This window comes from Embiotoca jacksoni, unplaced genomic scaffold, assembly GCF_022577435.1.
Source record: "Embiotoca jacksoni isolate LCO1_2020_lvr unplaced genomic scaffold, fEmbJac1.0.p SCAF_131, whole genome shotgun sequence".
NCBI lineage: Eukaryota > Metazoa > Chordata > Actinopteri > Embiotocidae > Embiotoca > Embiotoca jacksoni.
This window is the reverse complement of record NW_027185265.1, coordinates 180,087-194,474: the sequence shown is the minus strand read 5'-3', so window position 1 is coordinate 194,474 and position 14,388 is coordinate 180,087. Positions and strand designations below refer to the sequence as shown.

The following is a 14,388-nucleotide window of genomic DNA, read 5'->3' as shown; positions in this document are numbered from 1 at the left end:
ATAATAGTTTTTTATTTTACAAATTTATTTAAGCAGTAAAAGCAGTAACCTCGGTACAGTACAATATTTCAGTGGATATCATGTTAATAGTGTATGTGTTAATTAAAGTGCTTTTTTTTTTTAGGGATTAGCAGAATCATGTAAACTTTTGACATTCAGGACAACAGAAAGAAAAGATATCTATAAAACCAGTGCATAGTTTGTAAAATAAGGCTCTCCTTCATATATTAAAAAAAAACCCAGTATGCATTTTGTTCTACCATGAAATACGATAATGCATTTGCCGGGCTGACAGCAGAAACATTTATCAGTTATTTCTGGAAAGAATTTTCTGGCCAACATGAAAGTCTATGCGTAAGTGAGAGATGTTCTTTCAAAGTCTCACCTGAACAAAACAATATTTTATTTGTTGGATTATTTAAGAAATATAGATATAATCCTGCTTCTGAAAGGCTTTAGAAGAAGCCGTTTCAGCCTCTGCAAGATTTCTTGTAAAATATTTATTTTGATCATCATTATTTGATCACATGTCAACCGTGAAATCTAAACCGTTTCATGTAGCGGAAGTAAAGCTCTTCTTCCCACTTCTCAATGAATTTATGATCACTGGGTTTTGAATTAAGTACAGAATCAGCAAAGTATCAACTGGGAATCCATCTAGGCAGCTTTTTTCAGAGAGTTTATGGACATGAGAATACTTGGCTGCTCCTCTATTACCCGCACAAGTAGGTGGTCAATGTACTGCTCCAGCTCTGATATCTTTCCATCTCTCTCTGAGAGCTGCTTCTCCTGTTTCAGCAGCAGAGCGATCAGTTCCTCTCGAGTCAGCTGGCAGAACGGCCCTTCCATCCCGGTGTCGTTAATCTGAGGGAGCATTTATTAAAAGGCATCAAAAACAACACCAATCTTTGATAACCAAAACAAACATTTAAAAATGCCTTTGGTCCATTTAAAAAAAAAAAAAAAAAAAAAAAAAAATAGATACCTTTGTTTTGTCCTGAACGCCACTGAGGATCCACGTGGATTTGTTAACACTTTCTTCTTCATCAATGGAGTCCGGCTGCTGTTCCAGAGGATTAAGAGGTTTTACAGGTTGAAGCCTGCACAGACAAAAAAATAAAAGGGAGCAAGATGAACACACATTGTGGTCAGGAGTGAAAAGAAATGCACCCTTAGTGTGAAAGTACATGAAACAACTGGTGTATTATGTATAAGATCAAACGGTAATCTATTAAGCAATTGCCCCTTAAAAAGAACTTACTTTATCTTAACGCTGCAATCCTGGGCTGATACGTTCCATTAATAATACACAAAAAGATGAATAATATTTTTTTGATAAATGATGAAAGATAAATGAGAAGGAATCATAAAAGACATTAGAAATGTGCAGCATGGTTCATCTTTTTATGAAAGACATGACACCATGATACAAGTCTCTAGTATGTGTGATCTATAATACATGAAGACAAGGATAAGTTACAGAAATATTCTTTTGCCTCTCTGTTGAGGAACTGAACGGTCTCACCTTCGTGAAGTCACAGGAGGCTCCTCCTTCTTCACACCTGCCTCCATGATGTTTTGCCCTTTTACGGGCTGGGACTCTTGGAGTGGATTCTCCTGGACTTTCACAGGTCTTCCTGCCTCTGGCTGTTGGTCACCTGCTCCAGACTCACCTGGATCTGTTGTAATAAGGCCTCCGTCAGAGTTTTGGTTGCTGGACGTGGTGTCGTTCTTTGCAGGAGGTGGAGGAGCACGGGCCACCTTTGAGGATTTGATTTTTGTTTGATAGGCAGCATCTTGTGACACAGCAGGAGGCCAGTTTATTGAACCAGTGTTACCAGTCACTGTTGCATCATCTGGGGCTGTGAGCTCACTTTCATCCTCATCATCTTCAAATGGATTTAAGCCATAAACAACCTGGTCCTGTTTAGTCCCTGAGCCGCCTCTGTTGTACACTTTACTACCAGAAGAGGCTGTTTTTGGTTCAGATGGTGGCGTTTCCTCCACAGAACGAGGAACGGACGGCGCGGGACGTTTCCCGTCTTTGGCTTCGTCTGCTGCTCCTTTGGTGGCGTTACTCTGCATCAAGCTCAGGGTGTTCTTTGAATCTGTGGGAGACCTACTCAGCGGAGAGATCATTTTCACCGAGCGCTGGAGGGAACCACTGACAGTTTTGACATCTTTTTTGTTACTTTGCTTGTTAATTTGTGCCAGATGTTGTGTAGATACGTCCCGACTCGGTTTCTCAGCTTGATTCCTTCCTGGCGGCCGAGGAGCCGGACCCTTCTCGCGTTGAGAACTAACCAGGTCCTTTTCATCACTGGGAACCGTCTTACCTCCCGCTGATGACTGACAGCTGGAGATGAGACAGTCAACATGACATATAGACACACTAGTATTTCATTAACGGGACTAATGCAAGAAAACAAACTCCGATATCTGGCATTAGTCAATCATCCAAAAGAAGTTTTCAAGGATGTTGAACAGAAGACTAAAGACATTGATATCTTGTGCTAAACTCTGAGTTTCAGTGTTAGAGAACAACCAAAGGAGAACAGGATGCACTTATTCATTTTCATCATCAGAAAAAGCAGGTAAAGGTAAAACAATGTAGTGAAATATATTGATATAATAAAGGCCTGTGTCTAGATATCTCTGTTAAGCTACCTTTTCTGTCACTATTTACCCAAAGCTTCTAGTCATTTTCACATCTGAATTCATATGAAATTTAGTAAAAAAAAAAAAAAAAAGAGATGGTTGCAATGTTGGTGTGCATGTCTTACATTTTTAGTCATTTATATTTCTTTAAAAGAAATTAACCCGATTGATAACCGTTCATGTTGTTGAATACATTTTGAAAGGTGGGTTGTAATGTTGCTTAATAACTCTTTTATTCATGGTTGCATTAAATTAACTTATTGACTTTATATGAAGAAAATGGAAGCAGGTTCTGCTCCGATGAAAGCAAATATTCAAAACAGGAGTAAAGTATTGAATATGGTGAAGAGTTGTGAGTCTTTAAAGAGTTGTTTTTAAAAAATATAATAGGAGGTTATTTCGAATGATTCTTACATTAAACCTACAACAAATATCACTAAGTTTGTGATACTCGCATTTGGCTTCAACTAACCTTTGCTGAACAGCTGCCTCTTTGAGCGGTGAGGCCGAGTCGGGAATTTCCGCAGAAGGATTATCGGAAGAGTCTTCATCGAATGGATTAGTAGAAGTCACTTTGGATTTCTTCTCTGCAGCTCTTTGTCCATCTTTTGTTTTGTTGTCCCTCATCTCCCGTTCTTCTGCATTTCTCACTGACTTCTCCGTCTCCAGCTTTTTTGCCTCCTCTTCTTTCCTCTTAGCTCTCTCCTCTCTTCTAATCCTCTCCTCTTCTTCCTTTCTGACTTTCTCTTCTTCCTCAATCCTCCTCTTTTCTTGTTCCTCCAGTCTACTACTCTCTTCTGCTAGTCTCTCCATTTCTTCCTTTTCATTTCTCACCCTCTCTTCTTCCTCTTGTCTCCTCCTGTCCTCCTCCATCATTTCATGTTCTTCCTTCCTAATTCTTTCTTCTTCCTCAATTCTTTTCTGTTCCTCTTGTCTAAGTTTTTCTTCTACCAATCTCTTACATTCTTCCTTTTTCTTCCGAGCCCTCTCCTCTTCCTCTTGTCTCCTCACCTCCTCTTTCCTAATCCTCTCCTCTTTCTCCCTTTGCCTCTTTTCTTCTTCCTCTTGTCTCCTCACCCTATTTTCTTCTTCTTTCCTCCTCCTCTCTTCCTCCATTTTAATCCTTTCCTCTTTCCTAATTTTCTCTTCTGCTTCAATCCTTTTCCTCTCTTCCTCTTGTCTCACCTTCTCTTGCATAATCCTCTCTTCTTCCTCCCTTTGCCTCCTTTCTTCTTCCTCACGCTCCTCCTCTTGTCTCCTCACCAGCTCTTCCTCCTCCCTCATTTCATCTTCCTTTCTCACATTCTCTTCTTCAACCCTTCTTCTATCCTCTTCCTCTCGTCTCCTCTTTTCCTCTGCTAATTTCCACTCTTCTTCTTGCCTTCTACTCGTCTCTTCGTGTGCCTTCTCTTCCTCTCTCCTAATCCTTTCCTCTCTTTGCCTCTTTTCTTCCTCCTCAATTCTCCTCCTCTCTTGTTCCGCTTGTTTCTTCTTTTCCTCTGCTAATCTTTCCCACTCTTCTTCTCTCCGAACCCTCTCCTCTCCTTCCCTCTTAACTTTCTCTTCTTCAGCCCTTTTTTTCTCCTCTTCCTCAGCTAACCTCTGAAGCTTCTCTTGTTGTCTCCTAACCTTCTCCTCTTCGTCCTGTCTCTTCATCTCTTCCTCCCTCTTAACTTGCTCGTCCTCAACCCTCCTTCCCTCTTCTGCGTCCTCAACCCTCCTTCTCTCTTCTTCCTCTTGTCTCTTCTCTTCAGCTAACCTCTCAAGCTCCTCTTGTTGTCTCCTAACCTTCTCCTCCACCTCTTCTTTTCTCCTCCCCTCCTCCCCCACAGTCCTTTCCGCTCCCCCCCTTCTTGTTTCAGCTGCTTTCTTTAAGTTTTCCACTTCACCTGTCTCTTCTTCCTCCTCCTCCTCCGTCCACGGTGAATATTGCCTCACTGCCCTCAGTGAATCAACGGATGGAGGAGAGTTTTCAGGGACGTCTTCCATTGATCCATGACCTGAACTCGTCAGACTGAAGTTTGAGCCGATGCGAGAAGTTCGAGGCTGCGACTCCTCACGATATATATGACTGCCGTTGATGCACAGGTTACTCTGCTCCACAGGACCCTGTTTTTGATGGCCAGAGGAAGAATTTTTGCTGTCTGAACTGCCTGAGCGTTTATGCATCAAGAATTTGAACTTCTTTTTACCTAAAAGAACATGAGAAAATTAACATGCATGTAATCACACAGAAAAAGAAAAAAATGGCGATAAAGTAAATTCCTGACCCTCAGAGGAATCCACATTCAGACCAGATGATTGGCTGCCGCTCAGCGAGGAGTTCTTCGCAGGCAGAATAGACATGGACTGAGACATGTTCCTCTGCAGGTTGGACTTGGGAGAAAACAAAGACTTCATCTTATGTTTCTTATTTTTTCCGTCCTTCCCGGCCACTACCTCGCAGCCCTCCTCCTCCTCGCTGTCTGTCAGAACCTGAGTGAAGGACGGCACCATGCTAGATGCAGCATCCGATTCCTTTTTCTTGCCACGAACTTTGTCCTTGAACTTGCCCAGGCGAGACCGAGATTTGCCGGCAGCGGAGAGGTCAAACATGCTGGCGGTCATGTTGTTTCTCATAAACTGGATGTCCACAAGCACCTCTCCTCTGTCCTTGTCTGGCTTACCAGTCTTGTCCAGTAACTTAAACCATCTGCAAAAGAAAGACTTGTTATTAGACATTTGCCTGAATGGATACCAACAGATTTAAGCAACAACTGCTTACTTATACATCCACTAATTATGTATTAGCAACATCATTCATTTGGAATTGCGTTTCTGGACACTGGTGGGGTTTTCAGCCCAATCTCACTAAAGGCTGCTTCTTCATACAGTCAAGAAGTATTAAATACTCATGATGTGATTCCATTAAAAGCTTAAGGAAACAATAATCTCGAATTAGTAACTGCCTGGTCCCGGTAAGGCCCAGTCTTAATTTATAAAAACTGAAATACTGTCTTTACATTCACCCTGTACTTTAAAGATCAATGCTCCACTGGCTTTCTGCAATAGCAAGGTGTCACAGAAAGAAAGAGTTCTCTTAATGGAGCAACCCATATTAACCATCATGTCATCTACGGAGGGGTTTAAACAAATTAAAGTCACAAAGACCGACATTCATTCACAGCATGTTGAGTTATTTTCTTTGTGGAAACTATGATCCATCCCACAGCAAATGGAAAGTAACTCTGCAGCCACTTGAATGTTTTAGGAAAGTCTGTGATGATCTGAGCACAACCAGAAAACCAACCGAAAAGGAAAATTTAAAAAACAACATTAATACTGTCGAGTCCGTTTTAGCCTCTAATGTGGAGAATTCATAAACACTTGTCACTGTCCACATAAGAAAAATGTTCCCTTTTATTACATCATCAAACCCATATATAAAAAAAACACTGGTTATATACTTCTGATGTTCACGCATGTGTTTCCCACCTCGTCTTGTAGATTCAGACTTGGTATGCTTTCTGATTGTGGCAGATAAGACGGTATGTTCCTGAACATTTAACCCCTCATCCTCATAACCCCCCCCCCCCCCGATCTAAGAAGATATTACTGCTCACAAACCTTAAACCGTCCACAGGGTATCAATCTGCTGTTAAATTCATCTTCACCTTTTGAAAATACTGCATGTAGGTGCCAGAGAGAGAAAAAAAAATGCCTGGCAGGGTCCTGCGTCCTTGTTCTTGGTTAAACTAACCTACTTAGATATAGCTGGACAATAAAATACCAAGATGACAAACAAGGAACAGAACAGAAACACACCATAAAAGTAAAACTCTTAGTGTGAAAGTCTCATATTTAAAATGTAGAAAAGCAGAAAAAAGACACAGTAAAATGTCCACTGAAACCAGACTGTCAACTTTGCACTGCTTCTGCACCATGTGTCCCAGTCAAATACTCACAGAAGGGTCTCAGAATGAGCAGAATAATAAAAAAAGGATCAGTCAGCAGAAAAAGTGCCCATCAGGCAGAAATCTGAGGTCAGTTCACCACTGAGCAAACAACTCCTACTGAAATCTGGATTCCTGGGGAAATTAGGAAATGTGGAAGGGGCTGGCTGGCTGTGTGTGTGTGTGTGTGTGTGTGTGTGTGTGTGTGTATATAAAGCTCATATTCTGTATTGTGGCTGCAGGCGTCTGTGTTTGTTCTTGCATTAAACAATGTTTCATGTTTGTATTTGTGCCACAAACAGCATTTATCTCCCTGCTCCTCTCATGATGGTCCTGCAGCAGATAAATTGGTTGAGATTGAGATCCCCCCCCAACGACCTCCTCCTCCCTCCCCCCTGGCATGTTGGCATAAACAAATTAAGGAGGGAAACCGCCTTTTCCTGGTGAAATGGCTGAGTGCTGTCACAGCTCTCCTGCTGCCTACTTGCTGATTAATAAATGGATGTGATTTGCAAATTTCAGGTCTTGACATTATACATTTTCCTCCGTGAGGCTTCTTTATGACTTGTCTGATGGATGTCTTTCTACAAAATGCTGTTAGAGAGATGATGCATTTATTTATCATGCAGATGAAGACAGTGTTCTGTTACTGTCCCTAACTCCTATGCAGTGATATTTATAACGTAGCTATGGAAAAAGAACATTTCATTCAATCCTACTCTAATGTCATTGTAGAAGGGTTATTCAATTCCTCCTCTTGTCAATGTGGCTTGTCTCAGACAAAAGCTGATGGTCTACATGAAAGTTAGCACAGTGCGAAAGGGCTAGACATTTATGACTTCTTCTGTGGAAAGATAGCATGTTTACATTATCAATAATTCTTTAAAAACTAAGATAAGTATTTAACATGAATATAAGAATCCTATGTAATCACCACCTATGTTAATAGGAATGCTGCAAATCAATGAAATATTTAATTTCTAATCTTTGAATATAGATAACCGTGGGCTCAAAGTAAAAAAAAAAAAAAAAAAAAAAAAAAAAAAAAAATCATTAAAGTGATGTAGTTTTACAAACACAAAGTCTGTGACTATAATGTAGCATACAAAGGCTAAAACCTCTGTAAAAATAAGAGATTTAAATGTTTTTTAAATATCATCAATTCAACACATAGGCCTACTGTAAGCACAAAACTGACTGTAACTTTGTATAAAAGTAATTTAACATATTCCTCATTAACATTACAAGACCACATTTCCCATAAACCCCGTCACTTCTTTCGGTTGTTCAGTTTTTTTTACTGTCAACCAGCATGTGGTTAGTTTTGATGATGAGAAGAGAGGTCGAAGAGCCTTGTTGATTGTAAATGATGAGTTTTGTTTGGAAAGCTATACTTGCTTCTGTAAAACCTGCAAATATTGTGGAGATTGATTAAATTTGCATTATTTATTGAATGAGTCGCAACATTGTGAGTTTCTAAGGGACTCCCATAGCATTGAATAGCATAGCATAGCTTTAATTCACAGGCCTAACCTTTGATACCCACTGTAGTTCACGGATGCCAATACAAGCCACAAAACAAATATTTTCCACACAATCAAATAAAAAAGAGAAGTGAGCAACTTCAGTTAAAGCAGAAGGGAAGTTGCACAAGTGTTTGGGCGTTAGCTGTTTGGAGTTGCCTCTAACCTTTGTGCAGGAGGCAGAATTAAAGTGGCTTTCACTTCATGCATAGGTGATGATGACTGTCTTCGACTAATCTCACACTGCTGTGAATAGTAAAAAGTGTGCCGCTCTGTTGGACAGACAGAACCAGAGGAGGATAATGCATGACTCAACATTTTGTAAATGTATTCTACTTTCTGCACACACACATCCTTCCTTGTAAAGCCTGTGCGACTGATAAGACCACCCCTGATGACTCGAGCCTTTCCTATCTCAGACCACAGCTGTGAGTGGGAGAAGAGCTGAGTGAGTAAAATAACTCGACAGTGATAATGTCCAAGGACCAAAACTATGCGGAGCTTATCGCATCCATGAGTCAGAAAAGCCAAAATGAAGCACCCGTACAGAGGAATCAGAGTGACGCTGAAAAGAGACCGTCCTTCCCATGGCTGTCCCAAACCAGTGCTGGGACCTTGTGCTATTTTTTACACCAACATCAACCAGAATGCATGCTAGAGCTCACACCAGGACAGAAAAAGCCAACAACTCACAATGAAGCCGTTTCAGGTGAAAACCTGCAGGACAGAAGCTGCAATTGAGATTTATCCAACTGTAGGTTCCAAGATATCCATAAACAGTGAAGTTATTTCATGCCATGAGAGTGTTTTTTTACAACTACAGTGCCATTTTTCTGTATTTGCGGTGCAGAGTGAAGGTACTCTTAGACCTTTTGGTAACAAATTATAATCACCTGTGCTCTTCCAATAATAAGCCAAAATGTCTACTTGGAAAAAACAACAACTGTGCATTAAAAAGTGAAGCTTGTTTAGATGACTGGTTTATGCTAATGTGTTTGCTGTTTAAATTGTATTTTCATTCGTAACATTACTTTGTCAGACCTTAATTTTCATTAATTCACGGTTTCTTTAACAGGTTTAGTTCACAGCCCTCATCGGTCTCCTCCACCAGACTCATCCAGCTGCTGTTAACAGGACTGATTTACTCAGGACGATCTTGGGACACAATCAAAAGCTCCTGAAAAGCTACTTATGCAATTTATCATGGGACAGTTTTGTCACAAATCATGATCCTATGGATTTTTTTTTTAATGTCAAAATAAACAATGCTGGTTAATTATCAACATATAAACACAGTCATACAAACTTATTGAATAAATACTGCAGTTGATCAGAACTGAATAATACCTTTATCTTTATATTCAACCAGTATATGTTCAAAATGAGCAAAACTTGGTAATAAATGTTGCTTTGCAGAATTCAAAAACACCTTGTGCGTGAAACAGTGGAGCTGTTGTACGGCCAGCTGGTGGCATGTGTAACACGGTTTGTCTGTCTGGGGGCTCAGTACAACCACACCGGTCTTACTCAGGAAAAAAACGACCTTGTTCGACCGTTGCTGCTGCCATCACTGTTTGTTTTTCATTGATAAAAAACGTTAGGAATGTGAGGCTGAAGCTGGATTGAAACCTCAGAGGCGACGTGCATTCACTAAGCTCACCAAAAGAACAACAGAGAAGAGAGCAAGCTGAGCATTTACTAAAAAAACATGTTCTTGGGTATCAACATGCAAATGGCTGCAGCTTTGCTTGGGGGAAAATGACATCTGAATTCTCAGGGGCAAGTTGACAGAAAGGCAAATGCCATACTCCAAAACTGATAGTCATGCATGATCAAACATGCAACATTAACTGGAACATCCTTTTTTATAGCAGAAGAGACATTAGCCACACCGAGAAGTAAGTCAGGAAGTAGGTCACAAGTGCCTTTAAAAGATGGCTCGTCATTTTATTATGGATCTTTTACTGTGATAGTTCCAAACACAATTTTTCAGTGGGTTGAGTGCTTGTTCCATTTTATTCTAAGTTTGGACCACAATATCAAATGTAGCCTCATCAAACAGAGCAGACACAAACGACCCCAGGGAGAGAGAACGAGGAAGTGTGTGTGTGTGTGTGTGTGTGTGTGTGTGTGTGTGTGTGTGTGTGTGTGTGTGTGTGTGTGTATTCAGATAAAGAGGCTGGTCTTGCAGGCTGCTTGTGTGTAATACCGGTTACACGTCAGGGCACTAACACACTCAGGAACAGCTTAGCACAGAAAAACGTTTTCCTCTCTTGCTGAGCTTCAGAAGTCTAACTGCGATGGACGGATTAGTCTTGTGTTTCAAATTTTAACAACTATGATGGGATTTAGCAAGAGAGATCATATTTCTCCAGTTTCAGCTTCGCTGGCTTCCTGTGAAATCAAGAATAGAATTTAAAATTCTCTTGATGACTTACAAAGCTCTACATGACCAGGCTCCATCATATCTTAGAGATCCTATAGAACCATATAATCCTAGCAGAGCACTTCTCTCTCAGTACGCTGGTCTACTTGTGGTTCCTAGAGTTTCCAGAAGTAGAATGGGAGGCGGAGCTTCAGTTTTCAGGCTCCTCCCCTGTGGAACCAGCTCCCAGTTTGTGTTGGAGGGGCAGAAACCCTCTCTAGCTTTAAGATTAGACTCAAAACGTTCCTTCTTGATAAAGCCTATAGTTAGGGCTGGCTCAGGTAGACCTGAACCAACCCTTAGTTATGCTGTTATAGGCCGAGGCTGCTGGAGGACCTCGTTACATGCTGATCTTCTTTTCTTTCCTCCTACTCTTTAACTGACTCATACCTCACCATCTTCTTCTCTCCCATAGTTTCTTCTTATTATCTGTTGTCTCCATTCAGTTCCTTCACTCGTGTAGTTTCTGTTCTTTCTTTTCCAGATGTCCCGTCATGGAGCTGCATGTCTCTGCTCTGCGCTTGTCATCTCCACCAACAGTTCTTCTCTTCTATCTCTATGCTGTCCTTTTCTCTCCCTGCTCTCCTCTCACCCCAACCAGTCGAGGCAGATGCTCCGCCCACCTCTGAGCCTGGTTCTGTTAACAGATGCTCCGCCCACCTTTGATCCTGGTTCTGTTAACAGATGCTCCGCCCACCTCTGAGCCTGGTTCTGTTAACAGATGCTCCGCCCACCTCTGAGCCTGGTTCTGTTAACAGATGCTCCGCCCACCTCTGATCCCGGTTCTGTCGGAGGTTTCTTCCTGTTAAAGGGAGTTTTTCTTCCCTCTGCTGGAGGTTTTTCTCCCTTAAAAGAGGAGTTTTTTCCTCCTAGCTTATGTGGGAATTGTTGAATTGTTGGTTTGTCTGTATAATATTGAAAAGTTCTGCTGAGGACTTTGATGTGTTAAGTGCCATGAAATAACCTCTGTTGTGATTTGGCACTATAGAAATTGAATTGAATAACTTGTATGATAATTAAAGCCCGGTCTGTGACAGAGTAAAGGGCATATTTTCTGCTTAAAAGAGCAGGTATAATTACCATTAGTGAGACTGTACAGTAGTAGCAGCAAGTCCTGTAAAACCTGATCATTTCCATTATTCCTACAAACTTAGACCAGATGGGTGTGGAAGCGTTTTCTGGTAATTACTTCACCCACTTTGCTTATGTGTATTTGGAGTATCAGAAGAATTTAAAAGGTAAATAACCAATCTGAATGCTTTTATCTTGTGCTTCACTGGTCACAGTGATGTGAAGTTAAGGTCTTCTTTTTTTCTCTTGTTGACAAGTTCAGTCAATGAAAATGAATCTTTTCACGCACTTCGTTCGCCCCAGTAAAGTAATGCTGCTTGGCATCCTTGCAGGCTGCTGCTGAGGGAACAAATCCCCTTAAGCTGCCCTGGAGCGAGTGGGCAACATTCATAAGTCAAACCCACCAGAGCGGGTCTGCGTAGTGATGCATGGCTCTCTCTCTCTGTGTGTGTGTGTGTGTGTGTGTGTGTGTGTGTGTGTGTGTGTTTGAATAGCTTACATCACTACAATGGAAGTTCAAATATCACAGAGAAATCACACTCACTCCCAAAGAGGCTTTACAAATGCATAAATTAATGAAATAAATGCTGCATAATTTTCAGATTACAACATAACTGGGGGTTTAAAAGGGATTATGAAGTTTTGTCCTGCAAAGGTGCAGCATGACTGACAGATCCAGTTAAGGAGTTGTTCCCATGTGGCGCATTTGAAAATCAGAGTTACACATTATTCATTGTACCTACCATAAATTCCCAACATTTACAAGCAGGCATAAAAGAATCTAACTTTTTTTTTACTTGTCTTCATGAGGTCAGCCTGCAGGCTGCAGAGTAACAGACATTTGACTGCTCAAACAAACCAGCAGGATTATTTAACCATTTCAGGGGACAGGTTCCTCTGAAACAGAGTTCATATTATTTGGTAAAGGTTTGAAGATTATTAGTTGATCAACTGATTAGTTAATCGATATAGTTTCTAAGCAAAACAGTTGGGGGTTTGGACTGTTGGTGAGAAAATACAAGACATTTCTGGTCTCTCTCTCTCTCTCTCTCTGTGATGTACAGTTTGAGACAAAATGATTAATCCATCAGTCTGTCTTTTCATGAGTAGTGGAAAGTAACCAGATACAATTTTGAGGTACTTCAGTGTTTCCATTTCATGTTATTTGAAACTTCTTCTCCATTTATCAGATAACTTTGTGACTTCACAGATTCAGATTAATAGCCTAATACAAAATAGAATCAACACGTAAATGATGAGGTATTGTTCGGGGTAAATATTAGACCATGGGCATTCACAAGCTCATTACACTAATTAAAATTGGCCTAACCAGCAGCAGCATTTGTGGACATGTGGACAGGATTCATCATACAGTATATTATTCTGAAATGGGCAAGTCTGCATTAGTCTTTTAACTTTTGCTATTTTAAGTAGCCTATATTTTCAGTACTGTTGTGCTCTTGTAGTTTCTGGTGTTTTCTTGCATAGTTCTTCTGCCACAGCTTTTTTACCTTCCTCCTCACCAGTCAGTGGAACTGAGACCCCTTGCTGTGTGTACTTACCCGGTCTTGTTGCGGGTTTTGTCCTCGCTGAGCTGCAGCAGGTTGATGACAGCCTGTCCCAGCAGCTTGTCTGGGCCCACCAGAGCCCGGTGCAGGACGTGGACATGCAGCGTGCTGCGCTCCGTGCCGCCTCCTCCTCCGCCGACCTGAAGCAGCGGCGGCAGGTCGAAGGCGGCCTCCTCCTTCCACACCGGAGCCACGCTCTTCTCCACCACGGAGGTCTGATACTTCTCCTTGCCCACCTGCATGACCGCATACGCATCGTTGGTGCCGCTTTTCCCCTTTATCCTCAGGCCTCGGGCTTGCAGCACCGTTACCTGGACGCTTGTGGGACACCACAGCTGATCCGCCAAGGACATGCTGACACCACTTGTTGCTGGATCAACGCCGGTAGAGAATTAGCTCCAGACTCTAAACACGGTAGTGTCCACCATCGGTTCCCCGTAAGGCTGCACAGGAGCGAGGGTAAGTTTCCTGATGAGCTTCAGTGAACTTCAGGAACCAGCTGATTGGGCGTGGTTCCACTGAGAGGGGGCCTCGGTTCAGACAAGGCACGCCCCCAGATTAACAGGCAGGACAGTAGAGACGAACTGGACACGTCTGTCATTCACACCACGGCAATCAGCCAACAGACCACAGCTGATCCTTGTTGATAGGAGCATCAGCTGAACTTAAAGAAGAACAGGACTCAATGATTGATTAACTTCCAGAACAGATTTTTATATTCCTGGTTCTTGTGTTGATTTAGTGTCTTCATTGAAGGAAGTTTTAGTACTTCCAGACAAGGCCCACGTTGTGTCATAATTAATAGCCACAGTGGCATCTACTCCTACCTCAACAAGTATGGCATCTAAAACATGAGAAGTCTGCTTGAATCACTGTCACTTGGAGAGCAGACAGGATACCTGACATGGTCCTTACAGTCAGATTCAGTTTCACATGCAGCTCCAGTCTGGATCGTTATCAGCCTGCACAATATACATGGATTTCATCTCACCTGCAGGCCAGGAGGATTGAAGGCTCTAAAATAAATTGAAATGTTGTTTATTATTTTTTTCTGGTCTTATTTAGCCCATTAATGAACTGTCAACCTTTCCACAGCTGATTCCCTGCTTTGTGTATTCTGGGAAAAATCCTCATGAGCCTAAACAGGATTATATGGAAAATTAAAGGATTTTAGATTCTTACTGCTGTGTATGTTAGTCTGTACAGTGATT

At 41.5% G+C, this 14,388-nt stretch overlaps 1 protein-coding gene across 1 annotated transcript; it reads right to left on the bottom strand.

The window, feature by feature from the left end:
• Nucleotide 1: 1 nt before the first annotated feature.
• Nucleotides 2-13,640, bottom strand: LOC138196806 (caldesmon-like). The gene is made up of 6 exons (XM_069147169.1): nucleotides 13,172-13,640; nucleotides 4,929-5,350; nucleotides 3,131-4,850; nucleotides 1,526-2,356; nucleotides 986-1,100; nucleotides 2-864 (listed from the first exon to the last, which is right to left on the bottom strand). Exons 1-6 carry the CDS (start codon nucleotides 13,528-13,530, stop codon nucleotides 658-660), a joined length of 3,654 nt encoding a protein of 1,217 aa, XP_069003270.1. The 5' UTR covers nucleotides 13,531-13,640; the 3' UTR covers nucleotides 2-657.
• Between the last annotated feature and the right edge of the window lie 748 nt (nucleotides 13,641-14,388).

Bases quoted from the DNA above. Each gene is read 5' to 3' on its own strand.
- LOC138196806 (XM_069147169.1), bottom strand. From the start codon at position 13,530: ATGTCCTTGGCGGATCAGCTGTGGTGTCCCACAAGCGTCCAGGTAACG. The intron at 4,851-4,928 runs GTCAGGAATTTA...ATGTTCTTTTAG, and splicing joins GAATGTGGATTCCTCTGAGG to GTAAAAAGAAGTTCAAATTC. The intron at 2,357-3,130 runs GTTAGTTGAAGC...TCTCATCTCCAG, and splicing joins GAGGCAGCTGTTCAGCAAAG to CTGTCAGTCATCAGCGGGAG.